This window comes from Diaporthe amygdali, assembly GCF_026229845.1.
Source record: "Diaporthe amygdali strain CAA958 chromosome Unknown NODE_15_length_991109_cov_64_707514, whole genome shotgun sequence".
NCBI classification, from domain to species: Eukaryota; Fungi; Ascomycota; class Sordariomycetes; order Diaporthales; family Diaporthaceae; genus Diaporthe; species Diaporthe amygdali.
Window position 1 is genome coordinate 2,313 of NW_026517035.1, and position 25,204 is coordinate 27,516.

Below are 25,204 nucleotides of genomic sequence, written 5' to 3' on the forward strand. Positions count from 1 at the left end.
TAAAGGTATAAGTTTAAAAATATTTAATATATTAAAAAGTAGGGTAGTTTTATAATTAATTAGCAAAATATATAGTTTTATTAGTAAAGTTTACTTAAAATTATATACTAAGTAGGCTAAATAAAAAAGCTAGGTAGGCCGTTGTAAAAAACTAAGTAAGCCACTTATGGCTGCTTTTCAAGGTGTGGCATCGTCGCTGCAGTAGATCTCCGCATCTGCCAATAATCCTGATCGGAGCATCCTACACGCCTTTAGCAGAAGTCCAAGCGAGACAGTAAAGACCCGCTCACTCCAAGTCCTGGGAAACCCAGCGCTTGTCCATGGTTGGCATTCCCTCGCTGGGCAAGCTCCGCGATGCGTCGTCACTATTCGCTTTGTCGGCCATCTCGTCAGATGCTCATGCAAAGGTGACGCGGTGGAAGTCTTGAATATCACCACAATAGTTGAGCCTTCGAAGTGGTGGTGGTGTCGGGTAGAGGCCAATGTTGGCAAATGAGTGTTTTGGGAACAGAGCTGAAAAGCAGGTGTTTAAGTGGAGCCTGCAAAGCTGGGGCTACAAGCAGCTGCGCTACAGTACGCAGAAAGAACAGCTGCCGCAATTTCACTTGACACACCCTGCGTACAAAAGATCAGAGGAAAACTGCCCTGATCGACTACCGTTCAATTCGACGGCAACACAATCTCAACTTGGAACCCTTCGCGCTACTTACTCACAACATGTCGGTCAACAACAGCGACGATCAGGAAGCCGGTCTGACGAAGAGGCAGAAGCTCGGTGACGAACAGCTCTGCTTCCGTTCCAACGACATGGAGCTTTTGAGGACGGGTAGGTTCAGCGACGCTCAGGTCACCGCTGGAAACCGAGTGTGGAAAGTTCACAAGAGCATTGTGTGCCAGAGGTCAGGTTTCATGCGTCAAGTACTCGCGGGGCCGTTCGAGCAGGGACAGGCTGCAATTGTCAGGATCGATGTCTGCACGGAGGAGCAATTGGACTTGGTTTTAGAATTCATCTACTCTGGAAGTAAGTACCGATGAAACAACAATGACTGGCCTTGGTCGGCTGGGACTAATTTGTCATTTAGGCATCGAAGCCACTGGGCACCTCTCTCTAGCCGTCTGTGTGGAGCTCATGATGCTGGGAAAACGCTTTATTGTGGAAGAACTGACCACATTTGCGATGGACACCCTCTGGGACAAGCTCACAGTCATGGTCGTGCGCAACTCGATCATGCCCGAAGGCCGAAGCACTCATCAGCTCCGAAGCACCATTGAAGCCAACCTCGAGGAGCTCAACTTCAACATCCAATTCCAGGACGCCATCAGCGCGGCATACGGATCGAGCAACATTTCCGCTCAGCTCCTTCTCGCTGACTTCGTCTGGCTCTCCCGCGGCTGGCTTCTGGGCAACTCAATCATCGAGCAGCTCAACGTCGAGTTCCCCCAATTTGGCATTCACGTCTTTACGACCTTGAACAAAGGCCCGCAGGTTTTTCCATTGCCAGGTCATGAGGGACCCCATTTTGCTGTGGGCGATCCGGCACAAACCCAATGCTCCCACTGTGGCCAACATTGGAACAGGCAAGGGGGCCAGACCAGGTGGTTGTACCACTGTACGAACCTGGAGCTTCGTCCTCGTACGATGTCTTGTAGCGACTGTGTTGCGAGAAATGGGCGCATTTTGTTCCCTGGGAGCATCCAAAGTGATGATTAGACTGCTGGCTCACATGATTGACGGGGAAAATAATGGAAGAACGCGAAGTGCACCTGGCGGCCGACCTGCGCCTAGTACCTAGATACCAGCAATTGGACGCCGGAAAGGGAGGAGATGACTGGAATAATGGCCATGTGCTTGCTGGTCTTGTAGCAGGCTTTACACAACGTGGATGATGGCAATCTGTTCTTTCACAACTCTCTTAAGTAATGGAAATACTTAATCTGATAAGTTTAAGAGCTGTATTCTTTTCTGCCTAAGCATACCGAAGCCAAGTGTGTTCCTCATTCCCAACTGTGGCCAACCATTGATGCCGCAATTTGGAACAACAGTCTTCAACCTAACCATCTTAGATTTGCCTACCGAGCCTCTCGTCATTCCTTGGGAGCCGGAGCCGCTTCCGGGTCATTCGCCAGCAAAGCCTCAACCTCTGCACCTTTCTTCCGCCTCTCCTCGAGCGAGATCTCCTGTTTCGGCGATGTGGACCAGCCAAGGCCGAGCTCCGGGTACTGCAGCGGGATTTCTCCCTCGGTCGGCAGGCCATCAAGAAATATGGGCCAAGGCGTACCCATCCAGGCATTCCGAGTCTCATGGTCTCCACGCTGATCTGATGTCAGGGGGTGCACGAGGATACTGGCCAAAACGTTAGAGTCGTCGTTGGGCAGTTGGTGATTGAACGAGGGATGCAGGGAATCTGGAGCCTGCTTTTAGACACTGACCTCAGGTTGCCGCGGTTTGCGGAAAGGTAGAAGAAGACATCGGAAAATGAAGAGTCGGGCACCCAGACTGTCCAGAAACACTCAAATTAGCTTCCAGTGTCGGAGGTGAACTAGCTTTGTGCGACACAAATCGATTCCTCTCTCCAAAGATGAGGGCATCTGTACTGACTCTCGTACGATCCAGCCGGATGAGGTCCCATGGGGTAGTGGTTGACTCTGAACAGCGGAACGGCAACGAAGGCCCCTACAATGGGATATGTGTCAGCAAGCGAGGCTCAGTTGCTCCAGTGTCGACCCCATGCCAATGACCGTAGGATGACTCCCTCGTCTATCACTCACCATCGCGACGTAGCTTCAGGACAGCATCTCGAAGGGCAAGAGCCGCGGCAGTCTCAGCCTGCGACTGGATGAGGAAGTATATGTGGAAGTGCCACTCTCGGTTTCGGCTCTCAACGACGGTTTTGAGGTCGGTCTGGGGAGGCGGCACTGCTGGGCGGGTAACCATGGTCATTGTCAGCGAGCTTGAAGGGGCGGACTGTCAGGCAGAGCTAGTAATCTTATCGTCATGAATGAAGTGTGGATAGAGTGATTGGAGTGAGGTCGAAAGTTACGGCTGTCGGAGTATGATCTAGGAGGTCGTAGATACCGCTGTCCAGTTAGAGACGGAGTTTGAGCACGCCATTTGTGGGGTTTTGCGTGCGCGACCATGGAGCTCGGCAAAGCCGACTCGGCCGGAAGCTCCGCGGGCTCGATTCTGTCAACGTCACACCTGCAACTGCAACCCTCAAGCATGGAGTTGGGCGAGAAGAGGAAGGAACCAGTAGAGAAATTCGAGGAAGGAATTGTAGACATGTTATGAAGAGACCGAACTCAAGGTGTCGCACATGACGACGCATCTGTTAACGAGAGCCACTACTTTGAAGTCTGGTAGATACTAGGCTGGAGACAGGCTTAGCGATTTCTGAGCCCAAGTGAAGATTGAAAGGTAGATTGAAATAAACACAAACAGCAGTGTCATGCTAGTGTGCTTGGTCAACATTAGTATTGAAATATTTGGTATGGAAACGGCCCTGAGCGCATTTGGCCATGTAATTGAAACCTCCTGACCACCAATCTTACTTTGGCGTGCGCTAAGCACATTTACGCCTCTCGTCCTGTTCAAAATCTTTCAAGCAGTGCTCAGCCAGGATCACATCGAAAGACTGATCAGTTAAACGATCTCTGTAAGTTTTCATGGGCATACCAATTTGCGGCGTGCAGTAAGCCCTCGTAAGAGCGAGCATTCGTGTTCATTAATCCCAGAGGAAAATATCACACAGAAGGTTAGCATAAGTGAGGTTATTCTCAAACGAAATGATCTCAAAAGAGTTTATCCTACATCCAGTTATCCTACATCCAGTTATCCTACATCCAGTTATCCTACATCCAGTTATCCTACATCCAGTTATCCTATATCTAGTTATCCGACATCTGGTTATCTTACGGCTGGTTATCCTACGGCTGGTTATCCTAAGGCCTTTTATACTATAGATGGTTATTCCATAGCTAGTCGATAATAATCGACACCATGCCACCGCTCGGAATTTCACTTTCTAACCGGGATGAACTTAAGCAGCACTAGCTTCAACTTTTAGATCTTTCTTTTGAGACTATTCAAAACAGGGACAGTTCAGTCCAGGGCCAGTGGGCTCAGCTTTTCATTGTGGCCGCCGTCCTGCTTTCACGTCTGGGTGGGGGTTTTTGAGCAGATCTGCTTTAGACCCTCGTCATAGCACTCTCTGAAAGCCTTCTCAACGGAAACATGCAAAGGAGGAAGCAGCAGAGACTTCGCGGTCTGCTAGAAACGGACGTAGTATTCATGAAATGTTCATATGGAACCGAAGATTGAGATCCAGACCTCGTATCATGTATCAGCGAAAAGTAGGTCATTGAGCACATATGGGGATAATCACCGGCACCGCATATGGATTTCATTACAAGGTAGACACAAATTGGATTCTCCTCGTCGAGCCTGACTTGTTTGGTACCAGGTTCTTGTTTAGGATTGTAAGCGGAAAATCAAATCACAGCCGTTTGAATATTCGAATACCTCAAACAGTCCGAGTAAGGCTTTGCAACTCGGTGGTCTCCCATTTGCAAGACACAAAAGTGGGCCCAAGCTCTCAACAGCTGAAGCTCTGACCCAACACCTTCCAACCTTTCTTTTCGCCAGTAGCAAAACTTCAACTTCAGTCTTCATTCTCACTCCCACCCATCATCGAGAAGAGAACGTATCTACACACCTTTGTTATCATTACAACCAAAACCGAGGTGTGCATCGAAGCACCATGGCAGCAAGCATGGCGAGCCAAAGCCGTGAGGACGCCAGCTTGAGGGCCAGCGACTTGAAGCTCTTGGAAACTGGCAACTTTGCCGACATAGAGATCATCTGCCGCGGCAGGACTTTCAAAGTCCACAAAGCTGTGGTGTGTTCAAGAAGTTTGTGGTTCGAGAAGGCCTTGACTGGACATTTTGCGGTACGTACGATGAGATTTCGATAGAATTTGACGCAGAGGACATGAACTCATACTCCTTCTTATTCGAGTAGGAGGCAGCTACTGGAAAAGTGAAAATCTACGAAGAGGAGCCTGAAGCTATTGAGGTTATGCTGAGGTACATCTACGGAGGTGGTAAGTACATTGACGACCACACCACGAAATAGCGCTAACAGCATTTCAAGCCTCAGCGGTGGATATTGTAAAAGAAACGAGTAACGAGCAAGTCTTCAAAAGCTGCGTCGACATGTACAGAGCCGCACACTTCCTCCTCTTGCACCCGCTGTTGCCCATAATCCGGCGCCGAATAGGTGGATACTGCGACCAGAGGCTGAAGCAGCTCTGCACGCGCAATAGTGGCACTGACAGCACCGGCACAAGGCGTTGGGCTGCGGACTTGGCTACTGCCATCAGAGAAACGTACAAGGCGGAGATCAAAGTCCTCAAAAAGATCTTTATGGAGTTTGTCTGGGCAGGACGATGGCAATTACTCGGCAACGGCGAGTGCGACATCTCGTTCCTCATTTACGACACACCCGGGTTCATCAAAGATATGCTTCACAACTGCGCCACCAAACAGTGGCTCGACAATCCCATCTGGGCGCCGAAGAGACCAGAGAAATCCCTAGCCGGCTGGCATTGGGAGTGCGCGCGTTGTAAGGTGCCGATTGTATCTTCTCGCCTCACTGAGGCAGCGGGACAGGTGTTCGATCCTTTCACTTTGGGTGAAGAGAACAGGGTCCGACGAGAGTGGTGCCGCAAGTGCAGCGATCTGAACATGATCCCCTGGCGACAGGCCAGATACTGACTCGAAAGGAACGCGTTGTGTGCACCTCGTTGGCAGTAGCACGGACAATGTGGTGTTTGCAACGATGTCTCTGCGCAAAACTCTATCTACTCGAGTTCGAGATGTGAGAATTCCAAGGATTGACGGGTTTGGAGTGGACGAGACTGTAAAGCTCTAAATTCAGGATGCTGGACTGTGTCTACTCGTGCTCGGCGCTGGAATGGTCGAGGAAGTTGTGTTGGGTGAACAACAGTAGTCTCAGGTATGGAGAGCAAATCAGATTTTTATTCGCTCTTCATAGTCACGAAATGGATTCTGTGGTTGTTGCAGGATTTGCTGAATCTCTCCATGTGAATATATACAGTGCAATGAAAATATTTGTAAAGTGCTGCGTGCCGCTCTAGGCTCGTTCGACGATATCTCCGCCAAGCAGGACGCTGTTGGCGTTTTAAGACTGCCAGCCCCTGTTCCGCGACAGCTCATACCACCAGTTGCGAAGCATCCACCCATCAAATTCAGTCACCTCCTGCGCCGCGCCCGCAAGCATGATGAACGACTCCACACCAGTTGGTGTCCAGTCATAAAAGTCGTCTAGACCGAATGTGTGCCCCTGTCGTGCTCATGGTTAGCTTTCAGAGTCCTGACAAGGGAATTTGTTTTGCCTTACCATCTCATGAAGAAGGATGTGAATGTTCTCAGAGCCAAGTGCCTGCAGAAGGTATTCCGACCCAATCCGCTGACCCCAATCACCGCCAGCACCGCCCCCCATGCCGTCCGTCAACCAAAGTGACTGGTCGTAGTGCCTGTCAGCACCACCGGAGCAGCCGCTGTAGTCGCCTCCTTGGTTAAAGTAGCGGCCGCACGACTCGGCGCACTGCGGGATTCCCTCAGAGTCGACGTCTGTGTAGACGTCCAGGCCCTCGGTGGATCCCTCCAGCAGACTGGTGTCTTTGACGGCCCAGCCAACCACGTTGACGCTGATGTTGGAGTAAGGGAAGTTGTCGTAGCCGTACACCTTCTCAAACCATTTCTGGTACTGCTCATTGACTGCCGTGGCGATCTGATCGCGCTGGGACTGTGTTACGGATGTGTCTGACTCCCATCGGACACAGTAGTTCAGAGCGCTATAATTGCAAAGCAAGTCAGTACACACTTTACATTAATTTTTCAAGATACACAGAAGGCGAAACATACCCATTGGTCGCTTTCAGTTGGTCCCATCCATAGTTCTTGAAGCCAAAGGGATCACCGTTGTTGTAGGTCTCCAAGGTGTGGTCCCACACTTCTTTCAGCGGAGTGGCCAGATCCGTCGGTGGATTCCATCCAGACTGCCTGCTGCTCAGACGTCGGCGAACAACCCTCCTACCGAGCTTATGGCTGGCGCTGGAAGGTGAGGATCGGCCCCAGACCGAGAAGTCACGGTCTGCATCGGCAGAGAAGATTCCCGCAGCGCAGAAGCTCTCTAGGCCGGCTAGAATAAGGAGTGGCTTGCTGAAATGCATAATGAATGTTTTAATATGAACGAGTGAAACGAAAAGTGGAAAGGAATGATGGGTTCGCTGTTGTTCATGGTGCCAATTGTTTCTTGCCAGTCGGCAATCGCATTTTATATGCAAAGCATCACAGCATCAAGCGCCGCATCTTGGGTGACGGTGTGGACATCTCTCATTGAAGGAGAAACGCGCGAGAGCCAAGTCGGAGGCAATCTATGTAAGGGGCCCGGCATGGGTCGCCTTGGTGTTTCGTTTGGCACAGTTGGATTCCGTTTCGGCGTGGCGAGCTTGGCGGAACGCACCACTGCAGGGGATTGATTGACTAGAAGCCCACACCCGCACCCCATACGGCTGTCAGTGCCGGCGCCACAGATCGCAGTATCCGCAAGAGCTCGCATACTGAAGAAAATCGTTGAACTGAAACTCGCTGAGGTCATTGAGCACTTGGCGGGATCCAATGCTCGTAAAAAAGGATCACGGCCAAGCTTCTCAATTTGTTCGGGGCATGATTATACGATAGCGACCCCTTCAGAGAGATGTAAGCGAGCTCCACAAGCTTAGACATCCTCTGTCGGGCTTTTAAGATTATGAATAAGGAGACGGTCATGGAGGAGACATAGCATGGTGAATAGGGGTGTCTTGAACCATGATGACCAGTTGACAGCTTCTCAGTATTCACCCGGAATGAATCGGTTTTCCCATTATGGGCGACAAAGGCAAGGGAATTCGTTCTCGTATTCACAAATGATTCTTTTCCTTCATTTTAAACAATTCGGCTATTATAAATATTATTTGAATATGGGAGAGCTTAGATACTGGGTCCCAAGTGTATGATTAAGTCTGCCGAGGTCAGCACTGTCCAGCGTCTGCCTGCCTCCATAACCTTCCCGTCCTGACAGCCTTACCGCCTGATCATGCCTCCACATTGAGAATAACACGCAGGTATCTCCTGAGTGGCAGCGGTGCAGTAAGGCTTGTCACCTGCAAAATGATGTGGTACCCCAGCCCAGTCGTGTCACCTGGTACCTCGACTCCCACAGTCTTGCCGATAACCACGCCCTCGAACCCAGCATCGTTGTATGAAAGTGTGCCATTGGTGCCCTCGGGTGGCGACAGGGCAGTGAGATTCAGATGAGTCAGACCGTTCGGGCTGGTCACGTACTCTGTGGGCTCAGCATAGTGGTACCACTCAAACTGCAGGTTCTCAACGGTATCAGGATGATCCGGATCATAAGATTCGCTGGCATCAAGGACAACTGTTTGCCCAGCAGCCACTGTGATGTTGAGGAGGTCTGGGCCCTGAGTGCCGTTCACGACGGGCACAGGCGGATGGCTCGCGTTCCAGAAGTCTGAAGTCACAGTCCACTGCATGCGGGCTGCAAAGTCATTTTGGAAGTGATCCCTCCAGCGGTAGACGCTGGCTTTGTTGTTCACGTAGGACACTCCGTCGACACCTACGGCCTGGTCGACGGTGTCCGAGTACTGCTTGGATCCTGGGACGACATAACCGTATCTTCCTCCCCAGCTGCCCCAGTTCGGGAACTCGGGGTGTCCGAGGCCGTTTTGGATCAGGTACAGGAAGCTGGGTGAATCTCCCTCCATGGTGTACAGGGGTAGAGGATACTGCTCCGAAAGAGCTCCACCAATCTTGATATTCTCTGCCAGCCAAGGCTTAGACACCTTAGTCACGTTGGTTCCAGCCAAATTGGCGGATATTCCCAACCATGTCGACGCGTAGTATGAGTTCCATGCGTGAACTGACACGATGTAGAATACGTCGGGGAAGTTGGCGCGAATCCAAGGCCCGCTGTCGTCCTGGTCGGAAATCGCGTACACTCTCAGGCGCGAGCGTAATGCCGCAGCATCGTCTGCAGAGTAGTTGTCCTGGATGTACTGCAATGCTTGAGCGAGTGTGTTGATGCCTCCCCATGTAGGAATCCACAACGGCTCCTCTGACTCTTCCAAGCGCTGGACCAGGAGCAAGGCACCTTCGCTCGGTGCGATGGATAGTGCCTCCTTTCCGAAGACCTGGAAGAGAGTGTTAGTGATTTCCCCTCATACGGCCGAGAAGGAGGACATACTGCGGGACCAGATGTGACCAGGCTCAGCATGGTGCTCGCATTCTGATACTGGGCCTCGGGGCTGACATGACTGTTCAGGTTATCCACGACCTCTCCGTACGCCTCGACGATCTGCTTTATCGCTTCTGGGTGCGTGATATTTTGCAACCACACCGACGTAGACGCACCTTCATGGCTGTTAGTAACTGCTAGAAGAGACAAGACTTCCAAGTAATTCTGTAACATGTTTGTTCTACCAAGCCTCCTATGAGAGGAAAGCATTATGCTTCAGAATCGCTGGGAGTAGAAGTTGCTGCTCAAATTACTTACATAATCCGCGGGTCTCGAATTCATTTGAATACAGAAGATACCGGACGAAGGACTCAGTGTCGTCAACCTCGGCCAAAATATCTGACAGGATAAAGACCCTCGGTTTTGATGCAAACGTCGGAAGTCTGCTGAGGTCAGGAGACGAATTATTTCTCGGCGCTAGGCATAAAACCCCCTCGGAGAATCCAAGAGCTAGGGCTACAACGCCCAGTATAGACCTTGACAAGCCCATGATGGTTGAAGATTCTGCGCGACGCTGACCGAGGGACCATACCCATGTAATTCAAGAACCACGGCCTCGGGTCAGCTCGCCTTTATGTACTTCCATTCGGAACGACGTGGACACGACACTCGTCACTCGTCAACCCGTACCCGATCCGACGGGCGACTGCAAGGAATAACGAGACTAAGTGCGGGCCAACCCCACCGGCCGGCTCTTACAAGGCAGATAAGATCGGTTCACCCGTTTTCTCTGGAAGTGGTGTCTTGCCATCCCAGTTCCACCATCGTTCACTCCGTTCTACACTTCAAGCCAAGTATCATCAATTTTGTCTACAAGACAGGAGATTTTAGGAGGGCTCTCCTGACTTGTCTTCCGTATCAACGTGCCAAACACGAAATCGAAATATTTAGAAAAGGGCGGACAGAACATATACGTAAAATCTCGCCAGTCCCATGACGAGGATCCCCGCAATTTTCCCCAGAGGACATCTCCGCATCGACAGCTCGTGGAGTTTTGCGGGGTGCAGGTGGGTCTCAAGTTCTAGAGTAGTCGGCCCGGCTGTACTTGTGAAGACGGGAGTGGATTGCTGCTGGACGCAGGAAAAGTCGTCATTGGCCATTATAGAATGACAGTGAATGACGAGTCATGCTTGGATCGGTCTAGTCGAGTGGCTTGATGCCCTGTTCGGGTTGTATTGGAACAATGAATTCGAGCTTCGAAAAATATATCTCTTTGCTTTCAAGACAGTTTTTTTTTTTAAAAAAAAATTGCCAGCTCGACTCCTTCTATACCGTACTTGAGGCAGCGTACAACAGTCTCACTACACCATCGACGCGTACCAGGCGAGCCAGGCTAACCATCCTTGTTCTCCTGACCCGATTCCTTGGCACTTATGTGCTGATCTTTTACAGTGCAGTGGGCCCTCACGTTGTCGACATCCACGATTTTCCTAATCTCAATAGCATTGATCGGGCCGCTCTTACTTCTTAGTGTCTCTGGGTCCACATAGAGAAGGGCAAGCCTGCATGCCCTTGACTAAGGAGCACGTGATTGGAATCAAAGTGGTGTTACTGAGGAATCTGCTCTTAGGGGCATCTAACTGGATGTGTCCTATTCGATGGATACTTGAATGCAGAACCACCATGAATCCAGCTTCTCCGAGGGATTAGCAAATTGCTCCCCGCAACCGAGGTGGTTTGCATCCTAATTGCTACTCGTCTTATTGGCATCCTCAATGACCACATGAGTGACAACATTCATGTGAATGTAGGGCCCCTCCACAACCGGCGTTGGGTTAGAGTAAACCCGTATCAAGTCGGGGTTGAAACTGTCATGCGTGCTGACATAGGACCTGCCCCACGGGCGCTGGCCTCCAAGCCTCCACCACCACCATTCCTTCCTCTCTTTTTCTTGAGTATCCCTGCCGCTGCGGTACGTTCCCGCGTAGCCTTGGCTCACAGGCCCGCTGATGACGACTGTGTGGCCGTAATTGCGTGCCGGCGTACGCATGAAGCTAAATCGGTCCAGCCCCGTGGCCTCCATGTCCTCTGGCGCGCTGAAGATGATGGTTGTCGTCCATAGAATGGAATTGAACAGGCCGTTGGCTGCCAGAATGGACCCCGCGAAGGCGAAGAAGGAGATGCCCAGGTCGTAGCCCATGATGATGGACACGCGCCCGATCACCAGCGGGGCGATGCAGACCAGGTAGATGAAGGGATACACCAGGAAGGCCGGGTGGTAGCCAGACTGCTGCGGGGCCTCGCTCTCCCGCCTGGCGGATTCTGGGGTGTGGAGGCGGCGCTGTGGCATGTGCCGGCAGCTTCGCTTTTGGCGCCAAAGTGTGAAGAAGACGATGGCGTATAGGCCGAAGGTGAGGGTAATGGAAATGATAACCCAGAAGTAGTGGGACCAAAGCCTCCAGGGGTTGTATTCGGAGCTGATCCAGCACTGCGAGTCATGGTCAGCTTTATAAGACCTTCAGCCTCGCCAGATGTGTTGAACCCACCCAAACATTGGCTCGCATGAAATATTGCTCCCCCATGCTGACCACCGGCTTACTACGCATGGCACAAAGCACTCCAGCTGTATTGATGCCATAGGTGAAGAGCCAGATGCATGTCACGACTATGTAGAGTACTCTTCTCGATGGTTTGTGTCCAAGCACTATTGTCGAAAACGTGGTGACGGAGATGGCTGAGAGAAAGAGGCTGGCGCCGAGGTTACTGACAGAACCGAACCAACCCTGGGTCCAGCACACAGTCGAAGGGGCGAAGATGCCATCTTCAGACAGCCAATGGATGCTCAGGGCGTATGCCATCGCTTCCTGCATGTCTGCTAGAAGGAGGTGGTATACTAGGATCGGGAAAGGGTTACAGTTAACAGGAATATCATCGCCCGAGCCATCGCCCGCCTGCTCCTCATCTACCGTCGAAGTCTGCGGCTGCTGGGACTCGGAGCGTAATCTGTCAAGCTCCTGCAGCTGGTCGAGGATCGTACGGCCTTCGAAGTGCTCATGCCGCTGGTCCAGCCCAAGGCTGAAGTCCGGAGACCTCGCCTGCTCCTGGTTCAGTTTCTTCTTTCGCCCTCGCTGTCGAAACTTGTGCCACCGAAAGGAAACCAGCTTGTACGTGATGAAAAGCCAGAGGCATGTCGTCGAGCAGAAAGAGAGCACGGAGAACACTGTCAGCACCGTGAGGCCTCGACGGTGGTACTCAGGGAGCGGCGTCAATGATCCACGATCGCCGGCCGTCGGGTTCATTTTCGGCTTGCTAGCTAGGCTAGACCATTTCAGCAGGTGAGGCTGTCGTTTAGAAAGATCGGTGACTCGAGGCATAATGATGTTATAGCGGTAGTTGCGGGTGTATGCAAGCGGAGAATCGGTCTTCTGTACGATGCGATTGTAAACAAGCTTTCGTCTGACTCGCCAGATTGGTGGTCTTGGTATCGCTGCACTCTAAAGCAGTTCAAGTATGTTGGCACTTGGCTTTGACTGGAATGAAGGATTGGAGTTGCTTTTTCCTCGGAGATGGCTAGAAGGGCTCAGACCGTGTGTAGTGTAGCCGGTCTGAAACATGTGGTTCTGTGAGTTCCTGATTCAATGATGCTCCTCACAAGCGTCGTCCTTCACTATTCACCTTGCACAGTTATGCGTTTGGACAAAGCTCAGGTGAGTTCCAATCACGTTGGCTGAAAAGGATCGGGCCAACAAAAGCCTCACAGATAAGGTTTTCGGAACCGTTCCCAAACGTGGGAGTCCATGTTCGCAGCTCTGCATCATGACTGCAGACTCCTCTTGCGAAGTCAAATTAAGCTTCAAGCTGCTGGACTGAATCAGTCCCTTCGTCCAGCGGCCCGGACTAGAGCCTCACCCAGCTCCACCTCCTGCCCGAGTTAGCTGGCGATGATCTGCTTAAATAGTTGGGAGTCTCGGCAGTTTGAAGTATGCTGTCAAGGCATCTGCATGCATTTCGATCAGCACTGCAGGGACTAGGCTTCACATGCATCTCCTGATCAACACGAGCGTTGCAATGCAGAATCGCCTATCACGGATCAAGATCGAACAGTGTTTGACATAAAGAGAGATAGTCATTTAGCGCTAAATTTGGGGTCACACATGGGGGACACTTTACAGTGTAAACGTGTTAGTAATCTCTTGTAAGATAAGAAAATCAGAGACCGCTCCAGAGAAATCATGCAGTCAATGGGTCATTTACTTGAAATGTCACCTACACTGAGGAAGGCCGAGGATATTGGTTGGATTTGAGAAGGCGACTGATTGCAAACATCATGCAATTATCATGCTAATGGAAGACCGAGGGCAAGGTGCGATCTACAGATGACTGAAATTGTCTCCAGCACAGCATCCCAGTGTGAAAGCCCTTCATGGGCAAACCTTCTTCGGAGTCATTCCCTGTGGTCTTTTCAAACTGTAACAGCTGGATATGATGTAACAAGGCCACATGAAAATATGTGGACCAACTGAACATGTTTGACATGGGACTTCGGAGCTTTGGAGACGTCATATTTGATCTCGTGGTCTTCTTATTGTAGTAAACATTATCAGCGCACTTCATCGGCGTAACCCGTGCTAATCATGAGATATTTCATGCAGCTCGCCCGCAGGAACGTCATCAATTACAGCCCTTCAGCGGCAGGGCTAGCGGGGATTTCCTTCAAGGTCGTTCTGTGTGAAGGCTGGATGGGCTGGTCTCAACATGAAGACTATCAAGGTGTCCATCGGTTTCGGGACAGGCGGGCTCGAAGGGGATATGACTACAATCGTTTTCCGTCAGATTGAGTATACGAGCCTGTTCCACAGGGGATTATCTTGTCAAGGATTAACTTACAGGATGGCAAGCCCACAGGAAGTCATGTTAGGAGAAGGGTGTTCGGTCCCGCTGCAAGCCATACTAGACCGCTGTGAAAGCTTCTACAGTACTGTTGTCAAGTTTATGTGGGGTTTCTGCGCTTCACCTGCCAGTTGGTCCTCCTGCTTGGTAGCCTCGCAACAAACATTCCCAATGGAGACTCAATTCTCCCACCACCCAACAAAACCAATTTGTACGCAACCGACGTGTTTACTCCTGAGGTCTCGACATACAACTCCCATGTGCAAACCTTTCGCTTTGGACATGGATTCTCTCAACCTCACTAGCAGCTATGCCTTTCAAGAGAGCGACATCCAGCTGCTGCAGACAGGAAATTTTGCCGATGGCATCGTGAAGTGTCAGGATCGCACTTGGAAGGTCCATCGCGCACTGTTGGCATCAAGGCTCAAGTTCTTCCAGGTCGCTTTCTACGGCTCATTTGCTGTGCGTATCTCCCAAGCAGCACGGTGACTGGGATCAAATTGACACTCATCATCGTAGGAGGCCATCTCTGGGGAGGTCAACTTTCCTGAAGCGGACCCCGAGTCAGTCGAAGTCATGCTCCGACATCTCTACCGTCAAGGTACATTCACACATAATCCCTTTGGAATTCTTGTTTGGCTGACAGTGATAAAAGAGGTCGACGTGAAAGATCTGAAAACTCCTGCTTTCTGCGTCCGCTGCTGGAGATTCGCCGATTACCTCAATCTGGAAAGCCTTAAGGCCGTGGCGATCGCGACACTCGGACAGCATTTCGACGCGTTGGCCTTGTTGGCCTCTAACGTCCAGGGTAATGCTTGCATCCGGCCTAAGTGGATGACGTTTCTTTTCGAAGCCTTTCGCGAGGTTTCTGTTGACGAAAGTACAAAGCCGCTTTACTGCATCTTTGCCACCTTTCTGTTGGTAACAAGATTCCAATTACTCAAACTTCCTAAGACGTTGGACTTCCTGAAGCATTGTCACGGCGTAAACAAGGAGCTTCTGAAGCTACTTGCTTGGGATTTTCGCGACGATAGGCCTGTCTGGATCCCCAGAGACATAGATATCGAGCAGCTCACGGGAATTGCAAGGCCTTTCTTTCACGGCTCGGTCTCTTGCCCAGGCCCAGATTGCATCAGAGGCGAGTCGCTGGCAGACCAGTATGAGATATTCTACAACCCCTTCCCACTCGACAGCACACCTATCGGAAAATTTGTCTGGTGCAGGAAGTGTGTACACAAAATCAATGAAGAGCGCCGATGGCCATGGCGAAGCGGTGGTGGATGGAAAGAGGGGGAGAAGATCAGTCTGGAAGCATGGAGCTGGTAATGATGAGAAATTCCACCGATGGAACAGGATGTCTTGTTCAAGACTGAATGACTAAAAGGCAAATGCAAATAAATTTCCTTGAAGGTGAGGAGAGAGAGAGAGAGAGAGAAAGAGAGACTGTGTGTGTGTGTGTGTGTGTGTGTGTGTGTGTGTGTGTGTGTGTGTGTGTGTGAGTACAAATGTGACATCACCGGTCGATTGAAGCTTTGTAGTATTCAGATAGCCTCCATGGAGAATGGTTATTTCAGAGAACGTCATTCAAGGAGCTTCATCCTAGGGCACGTTAGTTCAGAGGAGGTTTTTGCAGAACAATGGAAGGTCATGCCATCAGAGGGTATCCTATATAGGTACAGATCACAATCATACGAGGCAGTGTCCCACAAACGTCTCTCTTGAAAGAGATTTCCCCACGCATTTGCGCATGAGCCAAAACACTTACGAATATCTGAGGCCTCTAAAAGCTGCGCCTTACACCCGAGTGGCTTTCAAACGGGTCTGCTCCCTCAGTGCGCGGACCAGCCATCTTGCCGTACTTTACGGCAGCCTCGCCCGTTCGCCCCAGCGGCTTTCCAACCTCCACCATCACTTTCGACCTTTCCAACTGACAGGAAAGCCGACACTTTATCAGCAGCGAGATTCAAAAAGCCAACCTGTGACGATTCCGATTCACGATTGACATCGCATTAACCCAAGATGTCTACCCTCGAGAGCGACAGTGGCTTTGCCAACGATGACATTCACCTTCTTGAGAGCGGTAACTTCGCCGATGCAACTATCGTGTGCGGCGACCGAACTTGGAAAGTCCATAAGCTCATTTTGGGTTCCCGATGCAAGTGGTTTCAGATTGCTTTCTATGGAAAGATGTCGGTGAGTGGTTTTCATCCTTTTTTAACTGCCTTGAACGATCTCCTGGCCGCAGAAAGCTGATACAAATGCTGCAGGAGGCGTTGTCCGGGAAGATCACATTGGAAGAGCAGAACCCTGAACTTATCGACATCCTACTTCGGTTCATCTACGCCAAGGGTAATAGTCGAGATCGTGAATCTTTTGTTGGAGAACATTCCTCTGATTGCGCTAGCAGACATCAACATCGCGAAGCTGAGGGACGGAAAAGACATACCAGCACTCTGCATTCAACTTTCCCGACTTGGCGATTTCTTCCAGCTCCATGAATTGCAAAAGAAGGCAATGATAGAGATCAAGGCGCACATCAACAATACTCTTGCATTCCTCGACCCCATGGTTCGCAAATGTGGCGAAAAGCCCCCGGAGTCGCTCGCCGAGATTCTTGGAGTGGTCAAGGAGGCATACCAGGACCCGTGCAACGATGAAATCTCGGAGACATTGCGTAGATTCGTATGCAAGAATAAGCACAGGATCTTCCGATTCAAGGATGCTGTCAATCTGTTGGACGAGATTCCGGAGATGGCACAGGATCTGACAATGAGCTATATCACCGATGATATCGCTTCGAACATGCGAAAACCCATTTACCACCTAGGCCTACCCGTCTTGAAGGCTGTCTGCGATACGAAGTTCCTTTATGAAGCGAACGGCTCGGATCTGGGCCCAGGTGCAGTGGCCACGATGCCGTGTCTTCTGTATCCTGTTATAGGGAATGCTCACTCCATTTTCACACCGATCGACCCTAAGACAGAGAGGACGATCGACAGCATTAGGTGGATCACGCCTGATGTCTCTAGTGTCATCCAGATGACAAGCAATCCGGAGTCCGACACTGTATGGGTTTGCATGAAGAGAAGCCCTGGACAGATCGAAGTGTTGCATGTTCGCTTCGACAACAGTGAAGGTGCGAGAATTTACGTCGAACGCTATGACCGAGCCAATCCTGGAATCGAACAAGTGACAGGCGATCGCAATGGTCTCACCAGTTTGATGCAGGTCAAACTTACACTAGCTTCCGGGCTGCAAAGTCCGTGATAGCTTGGCCCTCACACGCGGAAGAGATGTGTCAGAACGTCGAATTATAGACCACTTACCTATGGATCTAAGTCGAGGACGGCGTTGTCGTACCGGTTGAATAACAGTAAGGAGACGACGCCGGACCTACTCTTTTCGACGACCTTCTCGCAGTTTCAGCATCTCGTCGCAGCAAGGATTGAACGCCCTCCTGGCACCGCGACATTATGGGTTTTGTGGGTAAGGAGAGGCAATAAAGCTGGCGCGGTGGCATCATAAGATATGCACAAAAGGCAGATCATCGTCACGGACAGGACATGCGTGCAGAGCATATGCAGATTTACGAAAGGAGGCTTCTAAAGCCAATATGTACAGTAGTGAGAAGCAAAATCAACCCGTGCCTTTTGCAACCCCCGTGCAAACGAACGTCAGAAGTGTACGGTTCACCGTTCGTACTCTCTCTCCTCCAAGTCTGATGAAGACACAGCCATCTAGTAAGTGGAGCCGATGGGGCCGAACTTGATGTTGGAGTAAATGACAGTGGAGTCGCTGCATTCTGTCAGTGGTTTTGCGCGACACATCACGAGTGGGTAGTTATGACTTACGCGTTCGCAGACTCAACGTCAGAGGGGACACCGCTGCTGGTGGCGCATGTGCCACGGGCAACACCGGGCTTGCTCGTGTCAGCACTGACGGGGTAGGAGGAGTCGAGCCAGAGCATGTTGGCGTAGTGCTATTTCACACGATGTCAGTTCCCATTCAACGCCACTACTTTCAATAGAAGAGGAAGAAAACTCACGTCATCCCACAGGGACATGACAAGAACCATGCCCTTGCTGAGGGCACTGTTCATGCCGGACAGGCCGCCCTTCTGGCTGAAGACGTCCTGGTCGCCGAACGCGGTCTTCTGGGCCGTGCACATGGCGGTGGAGATGGAGTTGTAGGCAGTGAGGCCGGCGACGGTGGAGTTGGGCTGCTGGATCTTGACGCCGTTCTGGATGTAGTACTGCTTGATGGCGGTGGAGCTGAACTGCGTCACGACGGTGAACTTCTTGGTCGTGTCGACCGTCTTGCTGGGGCCGTAAAAGTCCTTGTTGCCCATGCGGTAGGCGTTCCAGTCGCACCCGTCGGGGTCGCAGTCGCCCGCGTACCGCGTCGACGAGTACGTCCCGCCGCATGCATCGGCGGCACAGCTGTGCTGTGCGGAGTTGGTGCACGGGTGAGGCGTGAAGGCCGTGCTGATCGAGTTGGCCTCCCACACGTCCATCTCGGCGCAGCAAGATCCAACGTTACCGACTCCGGCGTTGGCGTCGTTCGTAGAGGGCTTCCATCCCTCAGCGTTACCCTGCGAGCCGGTATTGTCAGTAGGGAAGGGGCTATTGGGATATTGCTTTCGTACGTACCGCTCCGTTGATGAACTTCAGGTCACGTGGGCATTGGCTGTCGCAATATCCAGTACCATACTTGGCGCCGGCTGTGTTGGTGGAGTACTTGGCCATACCGCCATCGGCGTCCATAGACACGAAGTACAGCGCACCGTTGAGGCCGCACTATCCAGTCTGATCAGCTCACATCCAAATGAGAATCCGTGCCATTGGATACTTACGGGCAGCTTCGACAGATCGACGTCGAAGGAGAACTCGTTGTTGAGCAGGTTGAAAATCTTGTACTTGGTGGAGGACTCCATGAGGTACAGTCTGCTGCCAATGTTCTTGCCCGAGCTCTGGGTCACAAACTTGAGCGACAGAGCATTTCCGCTCGTGGTGGCGCCGTAGGTGCCCGAGTAGTCAGCTCCATCGAGCACACAGTTTGCGGCACAGCTCTTGTTGTCGGGGCATATCGTCGCGTTCCACGTGTTGCCCGTGTAGCAGTTGGTGTAGCCGTTCTTGTCGTGGACCCATCGCCAGTTGGAATCTGGAATCTTGTGAGCATTGGCTCCAGGTCGCACAATTGACCCATATTTCAAAACATACCGATGACAACCTCGCCACTGTTGGTAGTGCAGCTTGACGGGGAAGTGCAAGACTGCCAGGTCATCGCGGGGTGAGTCTCAGTCTTCTGCGTGCCGACGCCCTGGGCGTTGACACTAGCAGTGAGCAGACTGCTCGCGAGTGCGATTTTGCTGATCATCCTGATGACGGTGCGTATAGCCTATAGTTGCTCGAGATGCTGGGTAAGGATGAAGACTGAACAAGCTCACCAAGCAATAGCCGAGCCGTTGAACTTATATATTGTCACGTACAAGCTTCATGGTCCGGCTGGACGGGTTGGTTGCGCTCATGTTGATCAGGGAGATCTCCCAAACAGGAAATTCGGCGAAGTCGGAGACATGGCACATGGAACCTTCATTTGTTCAACACGTTCCAAGAAGGAACGATGGGCCGGCTTCCGACATCGAGCAGACTCTGTTGTCACCATGTGGGTGGGTAATGGGAAGATCCCGTACGGCAATATAATTGCAGGGGGGCTAGCAGGGTGGGCGAACGGGCTGCCTCGCCCCAGAGACCAGCGTGAAGAGGTAGGTGCGGCTGGCTAGGTGAGCATAGGGGACAAGAGAGGAGGTCAAAAAGGAACAGGACGAGTGTGAATCAGCCGTGGCATCCGGAACGGAGCGAGGACCTCAGATTCGGGTATAGTTTCAGATCCACAGTGACATCAAAGCTTGAGCTTGGTGGCAGTAATATGGGGGACCAAAGAAAGGGTAGAGGTGCGGTAAGTAATATGTGAAGCTGCAATACCATTGGGCAATTACAAGAGACGCGTGGAGGTTTGTGTAGCTATTCGGCCAGATGATCATAACTGTGATGGCAGGATCATCGACGCCGTCTCCCAACAAGGGGCTCAGATTCACTGGACTGCATATCACGTACACGAATCGGGGGGCCAGACACCCCCGTCCATCACTTCTTGCTCAGTTGGTAGGAGCTGGGATCAAGAACCTGCGCAGTAACCTGTCACACCCGGAAACCAGGCCCTGGAAAGGCATCAAAATTTTGACACCAAGCGCTACTCCGTCGTGAGCAGCTCGATGGGGCTGCTCCAAGAGATGAGGCGACCTCCGGGCCGTGGTGGCTCCGGGCCTCGTGCCATTACCTCAAGTCATCTTTCGAGGACGTTGCCCAGACATCGCTGGCGCTTGCCAAGATGGGGGGTGTTAACGCTGTTGACCTTTTCGGGACTCACAGACAACAATGATAGCATGTCTGCCTCGTGAGCAGTGGAAAGAGTCATATGTGGCGGTGTTGAGACGGAGAAATGAGATTTCCGACAGTCAGGATCGAGTCAGCCCATCGTGCTTCGGCGAGACGTCCTACTGGTCTCCATCCAGCCACATGACGGAGCACCAGGGATGTCATGCATGTACATGTACCATTGTCGAGGTTAACGCGTTTGTGAGACATGCGGTTAATCTCGGGGAAAGCAGTCAGGAGCGAATCATCTCATGGTTCCTGGACCGGCCGCTGGTACCAGGTTGGGAGTGGTGGCTACCGAGACATATATGTATTTGAATGCTTGTGTCAACTATAGATTCGTATTTGGGAGACGGTGGTGACCGTAGGTTGAATTAAGGTTGGATTGAACAGGGATCTTCGACTTGACGGTGTCTGGACCTCCCCGGACTTCTTGTCGCCGGCAGAGCACCTAACGTGGCGTCTGGGGTGCATCGCTGGGCGTGTTGTGGTTGCTGAGCAAGTGCTGTCTCCCATTGGACATAGAAGCTGTCGGTGCAGACTACAGGGCGATCGTTGCCGTCCTGTCAGGTGTCATTTGCCGGCGCTGAAGGGGGAGGCGTCACGCCGTTGGGCTTTAGGCGCGGAGTGTTATCCTCCTGTCTTCCAGGTAAGGTAAGAAGCGTTCTAGAAAGATGTGGGGAAATCACACTGTCCAGGTGCTACCTCGCGCCATAATTCTGCCGACTGAAACCTTGATCCAAAGCTTCCCCTGTTTGTTTCTTGCTCTGAAGCTTGCTTTAACGAGGCCCCACAGACGGTTGTCGGCCTCGGCCTCGGCCTAGCTCTGACTGTCAACAGCGCACGGCACTGCTGTGTTTAGGCTATTGAGCACGACCAAATTCTGTCGAACTCGAGATCAGGGCACCTTTGGATGGTATTAAGCATCATGTCTGTCACGATAACGTGTTGAGCTGACAGCTGAGTGGAGAATAAGCGGTAAGTACAAGTCCACGTCAGGAGTTGTCGGAGGAGTTCGAGCCGAATTATCACATTCTGGGTACATCGATGCAAGTGGTGCAGCTCGTCTGATCATGTTGTACCTCCTTGGCAATCCCTGGTAGCATATGCACCTGTATATAAGCTTGCTGCTTGCTGTAATATGGACGCGCACCCCATCAAGCCGGCCACGTAAGGGTGTGCTAATGAAAGGCGTGGTTAGGACGGCACAGGACGAAGCTCGCAGTGACAGGCAATACAAACGAAACATGAAACTTGCTATCGAAACGGGAGGGCGGAAGCACAGATTAGGAGACAGAGCATGAACAAGATCGAATTGGGCGTGGTCGGTGCTGAGAACCCCTGCTGAGCAGACATCGAAGCAAGATAAATTGCCTGAGGACGGGGGAGAGATTTCCGGTTGACTTCGAGGTGACCCCGCTTACCCAACGTTACCTGGGACAAAACGCATGGCCAGCCACACACACAGCCAAACGAGGCATTAATCACAGCTCAAAATTAGGTCACCTGTGGGACGGTAAGCTCAGCATGTATTTCATGTTCAGTTTGGCCTGCCTAATGCGCTGCTTGAAAGGCAGACAATACTCGTGTACTTGCTGTTGAGTTCAAGCTCGAGCCAGTGCAAACATTGAACTAACTCGCTCAGATCAACGAGATCAGCAAGGTATTAAATGAGATCTGGCTCTGCACGTGGAAACGAATTGCGCCAAGTCGATGACTGCCTTACAGTAATCATTCTATAAGGGAGTGTGGGTGGGGTCATTACCATTACCTGGTTCATATATGCCCCTCACTGATCACGTGCATTGGATGTTCACTCACGACCATGGCTGCTCATGCACTTGAGTGCTAGTCCTCTCGAAGGAAAAAAAAAACCTTTGATGATTTATGTTTAAAGTGAAACAATAATAACGTTCGATCGTTGCACTACTTCCGGTAGCGAACCAGGGGAAACTTATATACTCGGTGACGAAAATATGTGAGAAATTGAAATTCCTTCAGAAATGTAGGGGTGGGGGCCGAAACTCCGTGAGAGACAAACGGGACGAGGGGGAGACATCAGTATAAGGAAACTGAAAAGAGACAGACTACGCATGGACCAGCCCAAGACCTGCTGGCGGCTTCAATGCAGAAAATTCGCTCAAGACTTACTTTTCCCGTCGCTTAGCGGCCCGCTCCTCCACCTCGATGTCATCAACATCACGAGATCTTTTCCGAGAACCAGATCCCACTGGCCCCGTCGTCATCGGCCCCGGGTCTCGACAATACGAGGGCTTCCGAAAGGCAAAGGATAGCTGGGGCCACGCTCTCTCGAGCCCATCCCGAAAAAGGATGTCCTCGTTGCCCTCATTCAGCTGGCTCGCGTAAACCTCCATGAGGCCATCGTGCAGCATCTCATAGGTCTGAAATACAGAGTGGCATCTGTCTGGGCCATCCTCCTTGTCACCCATGGTTAAGATTTCAGGGTCATTGATCCCAGTCAATTGGACCTCGTCCCAGGATATGTGGCCTCTAGGCACATTGACCATTATGACGAGTTCCCATGACGAAGGAAAACATTCGAAGACTTCATTAAGCAAAAATTGTCGTCTCTGAGTGTTCTCGTTCTCGTTCAATTCTTCGTGTTGCTCCCACCGCCTTCCCGCCCAGCGGACGGCCTCTTCGAAGACATGAAGGCTCATCATAATGAAATTAATTTCGTCCTCATCTGTAGGCCCACGCAGGAGTGCGGGATACTGACGAGTTGCCATGAACTGCTCGAGATTGTCTGGAAGCCAAAATAGATCCCAGGCAAGAGAGACACCAAGTCCAAACAGCGCGTTGCAATAGAGTGGTGGGTCGATCACGTTCAGGGTATCGAGGAAACGAGTCCCAATGTACCTACCGGCGCTACTTATTCCCATGATCTTGTGGGCCACTACGGAAGGGTTCTCCTCGTGAAGTTGCTGACGGTTCTCAGCTGTGATCTGCCAGCAGATCAAGTGGAAGTCAGGATGAAAGCTTGAGCGCGCCTCGACATCCAGAAGTACAACACGAGGCTTCAGAGTGGCAAGAACAACCTCCTCGAAGACCATCAGCTGCAGTTCGGAAGGCAAGAGCTGAAACCATGAGAACCTATCGAGCGATCTCGCTTGCATTCGATGCTCTTGAGACTCTTGAGGCTGTGACATGACGTGGTCAATGAGTGGGTTATTTTCTCGAGACTACCGTCAAAAGAGAGGTGAGTGATAGTACAATATACAAGGATATTGTGCAGCTATGGTAATTAGACACGAGACTTATAGTCTGGCATGATTCCACTCTTGGAACAATACTATTTATCAGACAATGCTTTCCTTTTGCGTTGGTTCAAAGGCAGTCTCTTTTACGTTGTGTGCGAGCGATTCAACGCACATCGAGCCGCTCACGCGAACAAGAGCAATGTCAAAAAAAGACACGAGCCAAGCTCTTCACGGGTAAGAAAGACAAAGACCAATCTTCACAGTCGGCTTTCTGGAAGTTCAGAACAATGCATGGAGTCAGTATGGAGGTTTGCACAAGATTTGCCAAGTGTATCCAGCTGCACAACCTAGGCATAGTACGGATGCATGGCATGTGGGAATTGAGGTACGAGTCAGTCGAGTGCCCATCAGACTTTCATTTTATCCCGTTTTAGACGTGTACTCGATTGCTTGCGCTATGAAGTCGAGCGCGAGACCAAAAAGGCCACAATGTCCGGAAAACCCTGCCGCGCTTAACCAGTCTCGTCGCATCCTTCGCGCCCAACGTTGCACAAAGCCCTGCCGCAGCCCGTAGCTCTCCTCACTTCCACCAACCCAATCGTCAGGAACAAAGATCTTCACATCCGCCATTGTTGAACATCCGCTTCCCCGAACCACACCCTCTGCCGTGCCTTTACCACCTCAACAGCCCTCACTTTATCCGCTCTCCCTCCCCTCAATCCTCCAATCATGGGCGTCATCGGAGCAACGGCCACAGCCGCCGTGGCCGGCCTGCACGGCTACATCCTCGTGCTGCAAATGTTCCTCTGGGACAAGAAGCCCGGCATGCGCGCGTTCCGGCTGACGCCCCAGTACGCCGCGCAGACTAAGGTCCTCGCCTCCAACCAGGGCCTCTACAACGGCTTCCTCGCCGCCGGTCTGGCCTGGGGGCTGGCCCACCCGGTGTCCGAGTTCGCGACGCAAATCCGGCTGTTCTTCCTCGGCTGCGTCGGCGTCGCGGGTGTCTACGGCGCTCTGACGGCCAACAAGAAGATCCTGTTCATCCAGGGCGTCCCTGCTGCTGTGGCTGCTGGTCTGGTTCTCTCGGGGCTGTGATCTCGGATGGGAGGCGTTTGGCGAGCCAGGGGTGGGCGAGGAGGTCTTTCGCGGGTGTGCGGTCTTCGGGCTTGTATTTGATGACGGATCTGATGAGGCTGACGGCGGGTTCGAGTTCTTCGCCAGGCAGGGTCCAGTATTCGTGCTGTTTAGTGTCCGCCTTGCTATCCTGGCCGGATTCCGTCTCGTCACGACCCTCGCTGGCTGGGAGAGCCCGCACGAGGGTAGGTTTAGCAAGAAATAAG

The 25,204-nt window shown here is 51.7% G+C and overlaps 10 protein-coding genes across 10 annotated transcripts; 4 read left to right on the plus strand and 6 right to left on the minus strand.

The window, feature by feature from the left end:
* Window positions 1-2,085: 2,085 nt before the first annotated feature.
* Window positions 2,086-3,282, minus strand: J7T55_009718 (dopadioxygenase; the record flags this gene model as incomplete). Its single annotated transcript, XM_053143661.1, has 5 exons — window positions 2,086-2,344; window positions 2,431-2,497; window positions 2,600-2,674; window positions 2,770-2,916; window positions 2,967-3,282. The coding sequence occupies 5 exons, from the start codon at window positions 3,280-3,282 to the stop codon at window positions 2,086-2,088; spliced, it is 864 nt and encodes a 287-aa protein (XP_052993237.1).
* A 1,475-nt stretch (window positions 3,283-4,757) lies between these two features.
* On the plus strand, window positions 4,758-5,772 carry J7T55_009719 (uncharacterized protein; the record flags this gene model as incomplete). Its single annotated transcript, XM_053143662.1, has 3 exons — window positions 4,758-4,946; window positions 5,018-5,099; window positions 5,156-5,772. 3 exons carry the CDS (start codon window positions 4,758-4,760, stop codon window positions 5,770-5,772), a joined length of 888 nt encoding a protein of 295 aa, XP_052993238.1.
* Window positions 5,773-6,199: 427 nt separating this feature from the next.
* Window positions 6,200-7,253, minus strand: J7T55_009720 (uncharacterized protein; the record flags this gene model as incomplete). The annotated part of the gene is made up of 3 exons (XM_053143663.1): window positions 6,200-6,361; window positions 6,419-6,875; window positions 6,946-7,253. 3 exons carry the CDS (start codon window positions 7,251-7,253, stop codon window positions 6,200-6,202), a joined length of 927 nt encoding a protein of 308 aa, XP_052993239.1.
* A 903-nt stretch (window positions 7,254-8,156) lies between these two features.
* On the minus strand, window positions 8,157-9,866 carry J7T55_009721 (uncharacterized protein; the record flags this gene model as incomplete). The annotated part of the gene is made up of 3 exons (XM_053143664.1): window positions 8,157-9,272; window positions 9,326-9,492; window positions 9,635-9,866. 3 exons carry the CDS (start codon window positions 9,864-9,866, stop codon window positions 8,157-8,159), a joined length of 1,515 nt encoding a protein of 504 aa, XP_052993240.1.
* A 1,194-nt stretch (window positions 9,867-11,060) lies between these two features.
* On the minus strand, window positions 11,061-12,690 carry J7T55_009722 (uncharacterized protein; the record flags this gene model as incomplete). Its single annotated transcript, XM_053143666.1, has 2 exons — window positions 11,061-11,804; window positions 11,863-12,690. 2 exons carry the CDS (start codon window positions 12,688-12,690, stop codon window positions 11,061-11,063), a joined length of 1,572 nt encoding a protein of 523 aa, XP_052993241.1.
* Window positions 12,691-14,488: 1,798 nt separating this feature from the next.
* Window positions 14,489-15,532, plus strand: J7T55_009723 (uncharacterized protein; the record flags this gene model as incomplete). Its single annotated transcript, XM_053143667.1, has 3 exons — window positions 14,489-14,668; window positions 14,726-14,807; window positions 14,862-15,532. 3 exons carry the CDS (start codon window positions 14,489-14,491, stop codon window positions 15,530-15,532), a joined length of 933 nt encoding a protein of 310 aa, XP_052993242.1.
* A 693-nt stretch (window positions 15,533-16,225) lies between these two features.
* Window positions 16,226-17,473, plus strand: J7T55_009724 (btb poz domain protein; the record flags this gene model as incomplete). Its single annotated transcript, XM_053143668.1, has 3 exons — window positions 16,226-16,399; window positions 16,474-16,561; window positions 16,614-17,473. The coding sequence occupies 3 exons, from the start codon at window positions 16,226-16,228 to the stop codon at window positions 17,471-17,473; spliced, it is 1,122 nt and encodes a 373-aa protein (XP_052993243.1).
* A 470-nt stretch (window positions 17,474-17,943) lies between these two features.
* J7T55_009725 (cellulosebeta-cellobiosidase) lies at window positions 17,944-19,733 on the minus strand (the record flags this gene model as incomplete). The annotated part of the gene is made up of 7 exons (XM_053143669.1): window positions 17,944-18,001; window positions 18,058-18,185; window positions 18,252-18,797; window positions 18,856-19,002; window positions 19,059-19,366; window positions 19,426-19,603; window positions 19,695-19,733. The coding sequence occupies 7 exons, from the start codon at window positions 19,731-19,733 to the stop codon at window positions 17,944-17,946; spliced, it is 1,404 nt and encodes a 467-aa protein (XP_052993244.1).
* Window positions 19,734-22,790: 3,057 nt separating this feature from the next.
* Window positions 22,791-23,813, minus strand: J7T55_009726 (uncharacterized protein; the record flags this gene model as incomplete). The annotated part of the gene is made up of 1 exon (XM_053143670.1): window positions 22,791-23,813. One exon carries the CDS (start codon window positions 23,811-23,813, stop codon window positions 22,791-22,793), a length of 1,023 nt encoding a protein of 340 aa, XP_052993245.1.
* A 780-nt stretch (window positions 23,814-24,593) lies between these two features.
* J7T55_009727 (uncharacterized protein) lies at window positions 24,594-25,203 on the plus strand (the record flags this gene model as incomplete). The annotated part of the gene is made up of 2 exons (XM_053143671.1): window positions 24,594-24,936; window positions 24,989-25,203. The coding sequence occupies 2 exons, from the start codon at window positions 24,594-24,596 to the stop codon at window positions 25,201-25,203; spliced, it is 558 nt and encodes a 185-aa protein (XP_052993246.1).
* Window position 25,204: the final 1 nt, after the last annotated feature.